The sequence below is a fragment of the Lolium rigidum genome, chromosome 1, assembly GCF_022539505.1.
Source record: "Lolium rigidum isolate FL_2022 chromosome 1, APGP_CSIRO_Lrig_0.1, whole genome shotgun sequence".
Classification (NCBI taxonomy): domain Eukaryota; kingdom Viridiplantae; phylum Streptophyta; class Magnoliopsida; order Poales; family Poaceae; genus Lolium; species Lolium rigidum.
In genome coordinates, this window is record NC_061508.1 from 223,337,600 (window position 1) to 223,346,119 (window position 8,520).

Below are 8,520 nucleotides of genomic sequence, written 5' to 3' on the forward strand. Positions count from 1 at the left end.
ATTAACATGTGTGAAAGAAGCATAGCAAGCCACTAGATTAATTGTGGGATAGACACGACTCACACGAGACACCATGGTGTCGTATGCACGGTTGTCAAAAGATACATTTTACTCCTTGGGATCCAAAATAAGTGTCAATAATTTAGATATCCCTCTATTCATGAACAGATATCTTAGATTTACTTAAAATTTGATATATGGATATATTATTTAGTGTACAGATACATCTGAATTTAGACAAATCCAAAACATTCTTTTATGGACGGAGAGAGTACAAACTTTACATCAAATTGGTACTATACCGATAACAATTATAGATTAAAGGAAGTAGAATAAATATATACGGGGGTAGCAATTAAATTAATCATAGTGGGTAATACTCCCTCCAAACCGGTTTACATGTAATTACACACTTCGAGAAATAAGTTTGACTACAAATTTGGTCAACAAAATATGAAATATATGCCATAAAAATTATACCATTGGATTCGTATTCAAAACATATATTTCCAATAATATAATTTTTATGATATATATCTTATATTTTGTTAATCAAATTAGTAGTTATTTTTTTTCTCGAAATGCGTAGTAGCTCTGTAAATCGGTATGTTGGGAGTCATGTAGCATTGTCAAGCATGTGATAATGATATATGATTTGCCTCTAAAATGCATGGTATCAGGCAGTTGTTAGAGCGTGGCATTTTGTAGCTCGGGATGCATGCAGCCCACTTTTTAAAAATTCAAAAAATGGCATCTCATAGTTTCGAAAAATTAGGAACAAAAATTCTATAGGTAAATAATGATGTACTCTACGACTTTGAAAAAAGAGCAATGCGAAAGACTCAGTATTGTGGGCCGTGCAAAATTCACAAATCCATGAATCTGAAAACATGAACAGTACAAATTTTGACACCTCCAACATTTGTCAGAATTTGCCATTTTTGTGTAGCCTCTAATATAACGTATTTCACCCTGAAAATTTGCACAGTGGTAGAATACATCGGGTTGGCTACATTCAGATTTTTTTCCTAATTATTTTAAAACTTTAAATGTTGAATTCGAATTTTGTAAAAGAAAACCGGAGATGTGTAGCTCGGACTACACTTTGAGTTTTCCGCAGTTGTTAATCCTACTTTTAAGGCCTCTCTTTCTAAAGCCATAAATTATTTGAAGGAGTACTCGAAGAATCAACGTATACGCGCTGCCGAGATTGAGATTCGAGAAGACGCAGGAGCCTCGAAGCTATACACTGGCTGCTGGAACTGTAGCATCGGAGATTTCGAAAGAGGAGCTGGCCGCCCAGCTCATGCCTGCATCTGCATACTGTAGTATAGTTAACCAGCTAACCCCAGCTGTTACCTGAATGCTTCTACACAGATTACTAGCAAATTACAGCGAGCTATTCCTGCACTATTTCGACCGTCGACACTCGACAGCGCAGCCAGACAGCAGCAAGGATCCAAGGACAACACAGGGACGGAGACACCGAGCGGGAATCGAGTGGATTTAAGCGGGAGCTGGTCAAAAGGCGCGCGCCCTGGGTTTCTCCCCGCTTCGCGCCAATTTTCCCGCACCGACGCATGCGTATCTTCTTCAGAGCTGAGCCGACGCGCGTGATGCATGCGACGGCGTGCGGCCTGCCTTCGATTTTTTATCTCAACATGAGGTTTCTATCCTCCTTGACCGGCTGCGTTGCATGAAGGTCTAACCAGGCTTGCTAGTTGCATGTTTTTACTCCCTACATCACAAAATGTGACCTCTAAATTTAGTTAAAACTCAGCTATTTTGCAAGTGAAGTCAATTATGCTCAAGTTCAACCAAGCATATATGAAAAAAATATGAAGAACTAAAACACCAAACCAATATTAATAGAGTTATCATAAGATTATTAGGATATATTTCCATAATGTACTTCCTTAATGTTTTGGTTGTTCATATATTTTCTTCTATATATTTGGCCAAGTTTCGTAAGCTTCGATTTTTGAATCAATTTGTACTTCCTCAGTACAATGATGTAATACATACTAGATATTTTAAAGGAGACTAAATATGTACTCCCCCTATGTTAGAATGTAGTGTGTACAAGCTTGTACAAGGCCTGTAAGGTAACCTAGCGGAATTTTAGAGAACATTGTCTTTTTCACAAGTTATCTTTGCGTACTAACACCTTGTAAACCATGTTATTTTAAAAAGGTATAAACTTGTGAAAAAATATATTGCAGAAAGGCAACAAGCACATCTCTAAATCATCACAAAACAAATATTAATATCATGCTCTACCCTTAAAATTCCGTCTAGTTTAGAGAACATTGTCTATTCCATAAGTTATTTTTTCGTACTAACACCTTGTAAACCATGTTATTTTTAAAAAGTATAAACTAATATCATGCTCTACCCTTAAATATCCGGTATCCCAAATCTAAAACTTATAGGGGATAATGGAAATATGGGAGAAGAGAAGCACAATCTTGATGGAATCCATATCCTTCCTTGCCCTAACTCGACGAAGAAAGGATCCCGTGATGGAGATTGACGGATAGAATTCTAATTTCGTGAAGAACAGTGAAGAAAACCACAACCCAAGTGCAGGGGAACACTCCCAACTCATATCTTGTTCTGGACTCGTGCACACTCGTAGGAATGTTGGGGCGGGAAGGAGGATACTGAGCGGTGCACGGATCATGGATGGGCGTAGGTTGGGAAGAAGTGTTTCCTTGAGGGAATATCTTCTGCCTAACCAATCCCTAAAATGCAAATCCGGCGCCATCTGGTCCATCCGGATTACCATCCACATAGATCATGAAAGTAGCTAGTAGTGAACCTATGAAACACATGTCTCTTTCTCGATGATTAAACCATTTTTGCTCTCCTTTATTTTTGATTTAATTAATTCTCAAAATAAAAAGTTGTCTCCATAAAACCTTTTGATCATGTCATTCCCTACGGAAGCAAATAGTCCGGTGGTTATCAGGAACCATAAACAGTTATTGTAGAAGCAAATTTCTTCATAGTGGATTTTTGAAATTTTCATTCAATGCAAGTTGAACACGGTAAAGAACTCGTGAAAAAAATATTTTAAGCCAATGATGTGTGACTAAACATTGCAAAAAATCCATCTCTGAATTCATATAAGTTTCTTGTATTGAGGATGTTCTGCATGCATAAGTGGTTATCTCGGATTTACTACCACTAAAATCGATTAAGCATATGTAGCCCACCCCATATCAGCCGCGAACATCAAACAGGTGACATGTTCGGAGCACGCCTCCAGGGCCCATCTTTGACTTCTCCCGTCAGTTCTTCTTTCCATTCCGTTACAAATGCTACTGTGTTCATCCGATACCACATGGCAGGGAGAACCAGACAAGCCCTTCATCGAAGCAAGCACTGGTCATGCAGCCAAGCAGCAAGAACACAAACAGTACAGGACAACTCATGCAGACCAAACATACAGTCAAAATACCCAAGCCAACAATAAAACCAAAACGCTGCCGGTCTCGATCGAGATGCTACCGGCCGTGCAGACGGCCTGGAGTTTCTGCTGGATGCAGATGCCCGTTTTGTTCTTACATAACTCCCATCTCTGATCACGAGTTCAGACAGTGATTTATGTGTTATTTATGTCGAGCTACAAATACGTTCAGAACTGAAACTGGTAGAGGAATCAAGTGGTGTTTGTTTGTTTAACCAAGCTGACTCGGCATACCAATATGGAGAGGACATTGCATCATCATCTTCCTCCTCGGCTCGGTTAGTCAATGCTGTATGCGTTGCCGGCTTGGAGCATGCTTGATTGGGGTTGCTAACTGGTGGTGGTTTGGACAAGATGTCATGCTGGTTTTTTATTCTGAGCTTACATAGATGGTGGATCGAGTTAGTGACTAGACGGGCTGGCACTAGACCAACCTGAATGATTACATGAGACATGCGTGCTAGTCTCCGGGAACGGCCAAAGAGTAGCTTTTTGCAGTGACGCATTTGACTAATGGAATCTTGCTATGCAGCAACCAGACTTAGCGGCAACGCACAGCTCCAATCTAATCTCATGGCTTCTTCGCATCACATGATTATAAAACACATGAATAGGAAAAATACAGAATTTTGGTCTATAATAGAATTGCAAGTACAGCGTAGAGGATTGCAAAAGAGAGGGAAAACTACAATAATAGTCATTTGGATGGAACACATAAAAATGACATGCCTCGATCCTATGTGAATGGGTGTAAAAAAGAAGCTAGATAGGAGGTTGAAAATTACAGTTGAATTCAAAATTTCCATAGAATTGCATGTACAAAATAGAGGATTGCCAAAGAGAGGAAAAACTGAAGTAATAGTCATTTGGACGGAACACAGAAAAATGACAGGCCTCCAACCTATGTGAATGGGTGTAGAAAAGAAGCTAGAGTGGATGTTGGAAATTCATGTAAAATTGAGGGGTAGAAATGCAATACATAAGAATTTTGATCTTTGATCCAAACGACTTCCTTAGGTAAAGAAAATCTTTGGATTGGATGTTCCTCCATTCTTCTGAACATCCTTCAATCCAAAAAGCCCCTCAGTTGGTGCTGCATTCTGAAAAGGTAGTAAATGGACATTAGATCTAGCTATTGTGCTTGCTAAAAAGTTTTAAAAAACTTGCTTGGTTTTCTCAATTTATGATCTTCCCAAGGCTTAGGCTCCAAATAGGTATGCGTGTGGTGCAAGAAATATTTTTCGAGAATTATATCGAGAGAACGTCCCTGCATTTGCATCCTGGCGTGACCGAACGATTTGCGTCCGTTTTTCACTTGCCGGTGGGATGGCAACTTCCATTCTATTGGTCCGCTCCTAAAATGCCGAGCTTAGCTCTTGGCTACGTTGGTGATGTCATACACTATAGAACTCTCATTGGGATCGGGCTACAGTTTATGTTGGTTATTATGGTTTCCTACAACTAACAATGCCAAACATCGAATGGACTTCTTGCTTAGTTTTGTGGTCACAAGATTAAATTTCAGAATATAATTATTTTTTCATATATGTCCTTCTTGGTTTATGAGTTCCTCTCCGGCTTGCCTTGCCTATTATGATATATTCAATTTTCATTATCCAGGATAGGAGTTTGTAATTTTGCATCGATTCCGTGCTTGGTATATGTTTTAGCAACATTATTAGCAAGACTATGTGATAAAAGTACACAATTGGAGAAGGTGATTCAAATGATATTTACCTAGTATACTGGCAATACGGTTTATACCCCTATATTCTACTACTTCTTTGGTTCAAAGTATTTTCAAAGAAAGCTTATAGGATCCCGATATATCGAAATTTGTCCTATAGAGTCCATTTGGTCCAAAGTAACAAATGCGTCAAAATTCCTAGGGATTGCTTTCCTACACTATTAATTGTAGGTTCTCTTACGAGAGGTTAGGCCTCTAGGAAATTTTCTTATGCATACATGACAATCATGCTATGTACTCAATCACTGTACCCTGCCATGACATTCTAATTTTGTTTTCTTACTCCACTATATAAGCTTGTTACAACGACAAGATAGACAAAATGTACCTATCTTACAAGTTCCGACAGTACAAAGATCTGCTTGATCATAGCTCTTGCTACCTCCTTTTCCCTCCAGTTTTCGCCTCATTTATCACTGCATATGGCGCTCAGTTGGGCCATTGCTTTTCTGAAGAACTTCATTTGCGTGCAAGTGCATCACCAGTTCACCGCCGGTACAACCTCATACTCATTCCATAAAAAGAAGGGGCCTCACGTCTGTGATTACCAATCACTCTCTCCTCAGGACGACCGCCCAAACAAAGCAGCACCTTGTTTCCCTTGCAAGCAACACAAAATGATCAACCACAATTCCAGCAAAGCGACCAAATCATAATTAAAGAAAGGTAGCCTTATTTGGTCTGAATACTAGGTGAGGTTGAAACCGCGAGATGCAGGATCGCAGATGCAAGCACATCATCAGCAAAGCTGAAAAGGTGTCACTAATTACACACAGACAGCCAGACACAGCAGAAGGAAGACAGGAAGAAGCAAAGCAAAGTTCCCCAAAGAATTTTTAGCCAAAGATGGAGGCAACAACAGCAACCTACAGAAGAATAAATCATCATGAATGCACTCACTACACACTGACGCTAGTACTAATCCCCTAACTAATTACATCTAATCGAATGGCATATGTACATGGGTTCCCTTGTCTACTGCTAGGTTTCATCATCCTGTTTCCTCCTGATCGAGATCCTGCCCCCTTGTGCAGCTCAGGCTTTTTCTGGATCACCTTCACCGTTTGTTTCAGCTCACCAACATTCTGGATCACCTTCACCGTTCATCAGAATGGGCCTTGCTTGTCTGACCTTTCTCAGGCTCGATGAGCTGAATCTTGTCACATCGTCTTTGCCCCTCAGAATCTTCAATGTACAAAGAAAGATTGTCGAGTGTCGCAGAAGCAACAGGGCATCACCAAGATCTGATCAGGCCCAGGTGGTACAGATTCCTCTTCACGAAGTTGCCAAGATGGAATAGACCAATGCCGCCGCCGTTGCGGTCATCCCGGTCGTCTGGCTGTGTCTTTTGGTAGAGCTGCGGCCGGTGCTCCTCGACGACAAGGCAGTCAATGCCAACCCTCTCCCTCACGGCCTCAATGGCGCTTTGGTGGACGGCCTGGCCGGCCGTGGTGCCGGTCACGTAGAACACGTTGCTGGCCATGTCGCCCTTGGTCGACACCTCGGCCTGCGCGACGAGCAATCCGTTCTCCCGGAATGTCCTGGTGACATCTGAGAGCAACCCAGGCCGGTCTGGCGTAGACAGCTCCAACCTCACTCCCTCGAACGATCTCCGTTCTATGGCGTCTTGGAGGCATTGGCTCACTCTCTGCATCTCGGCCTCGGAGCTGATGGGGCTCCCGTCGGCGTGCCGAATGTAGAACTCCTGGCGCGCCTCGCCGCAGTTGGTGTCGATGGTGCCGTGGAAGACGAGGTAGTCCATGTCGGTGAGCGTGCACACGACGTCGTAGAGCAGCTTGGGGCGGTCCGGGCACTGGACGGTGACCACCGAGTACCCGCGCTCGGCCCAGCTCTCGACGGACACGGACGGGGTGGGGAACGCTCGTTCTTGGTCTCTGGCCGCGTACATGAGCTGGTGGAGGCGTCGGTCGGCGTGCGCGACGGCGCAGGCGGGCACGGCGACAACGCCGCCGCTGGCGCCGGAGTCTCCGCGCAGCAGGGGCGCGAGCCGGGACTCGATGCGCGCCACCCGGACGGCGTCGGCGTCCTCGGCGCGCAGGTACACGAGGCAGGCCAGGCGGCCGCGGTGCGACCAGGCCCTGGCGTCCACGACGTTGCAGTCCATGTCTGCGAGCACGGCGAACACCTCCGATATGAGCCCCGTGCGGTCGGCTCCCGTGAGCTCCAGCACCGTCAGCCCGTCGAGCGCCGATGGTTGCGACGGCTTGGTCCAGGTCCCCAGTGACTGCAGCCAGATCAAGAAATCCGGTAAGAAATGCTGCCCCTTTTTGGCTCCTCCGGCGAGGCCAAAACAAGAAAGCGAGAAAACAACTATCTCCTACCTGCTGGATGTAGGAGATGACGCTGTCGTCGGTGAGCTTGCGGCCGTGGCGGTCGGTAACGTGGAAGACGTCCATGAACCACCTGCCGTCCGACGAGATGTAGGCCTTCTTGACCGACAGGTCGAGGTCGGCGAGCACCTGCACCGCCTCGAGCAGGACGCCCCTCTTCCTCGCGCTATCAACCTACACCAATCACCAAACAAGAATCAGCACCTCGCTCGCTGTCCATGAACCAAGAAAGGGGAGAAGTCGCCCGAAACCGAAGCAAAGGACTTGGGCGGTCACACACCTGGACCAGCGTCGCCGTGGGGCAGACCGCATTGTCGACGACCACCTTGGGGGTGTCCATCCTGATCACCAGCTTCTCGTACTCGTCTAGCCACTCCATCGCCGGATTCTTAAACAGCACCACCTCTTCTCAGCCTGACTCCTGCTCTGGTTCTGCTCCTCGGACGCGGCACCAGTGCACCACCACGAATCCGTCCTCTCTGTATATAGGCAAGGGAGGAAGAGGACGAAGGGAGGAGGAGCTTGGGAGGGATCGCCCGCGATTTGGAGGCTTCTTCGTCTTGTTTCGCTTTGGTTGGTTCGAATTGGAATTTGGGGATGGAATGCGGGGAATGGGGGTTGAGGACGGTGTTTATGTAACGGTGGGCAGGTGGTGGGCCCGAGTCCACATGGCTCATGGCAGCCAGGTGGGTCGCCACGTGGAGGTGTTCCTTGGCTTTCAATCGCACTCTCCTCTCTCCCTTTGCGTCAGGCTTAATCAAAATAATTCTCATCTAGTGTTCTCCTGCCACTTCTAAAAAAGATTAAGCGGTGTGCTTAGAGCATAACAATTGCTTATTATCTACCCAATTTGCAAGTGAAACTAGATGTTGTTGTCTTTGGTTGAGGGGTTATTTTCCACCTGATGACCTGAACAGATCTCTTGACATAGTTTCGTCTGGAGAAAATAT

General features: G+C 44.7%; 1 protein-coding gene across 1 annotated transcript; it reads right to left on the reverse strand.

Moving 5' to 3' along the window:
* Positions 1-6,194: 6,194 nt before the first annotated feature.
* LOC124683217 (ACT domain-containing protein ACR8-like) lies at positions 6,195-7,949 on the reverse strand. The gene is made up of 3 exons (XM_047217775.1): positions 7,851-7,949; positions 7,562-7,744; positions 6,195-7,464 (listed from the first exon to the last, which is right to left on the reverse strand). The coding sequence occupies exons 1-3, from the start codon at positions 7,947-7,949 to the stop codon at positions 6,454-6,456; spliced, it is 1,293 nt and encodes a 430-aa protein (XP_047073731.1). The 3' UTR covers positions 6,195-6,453.
* Between the last annotated feature and the right edge of the window lie 571 nt (positions 7,950-8,520).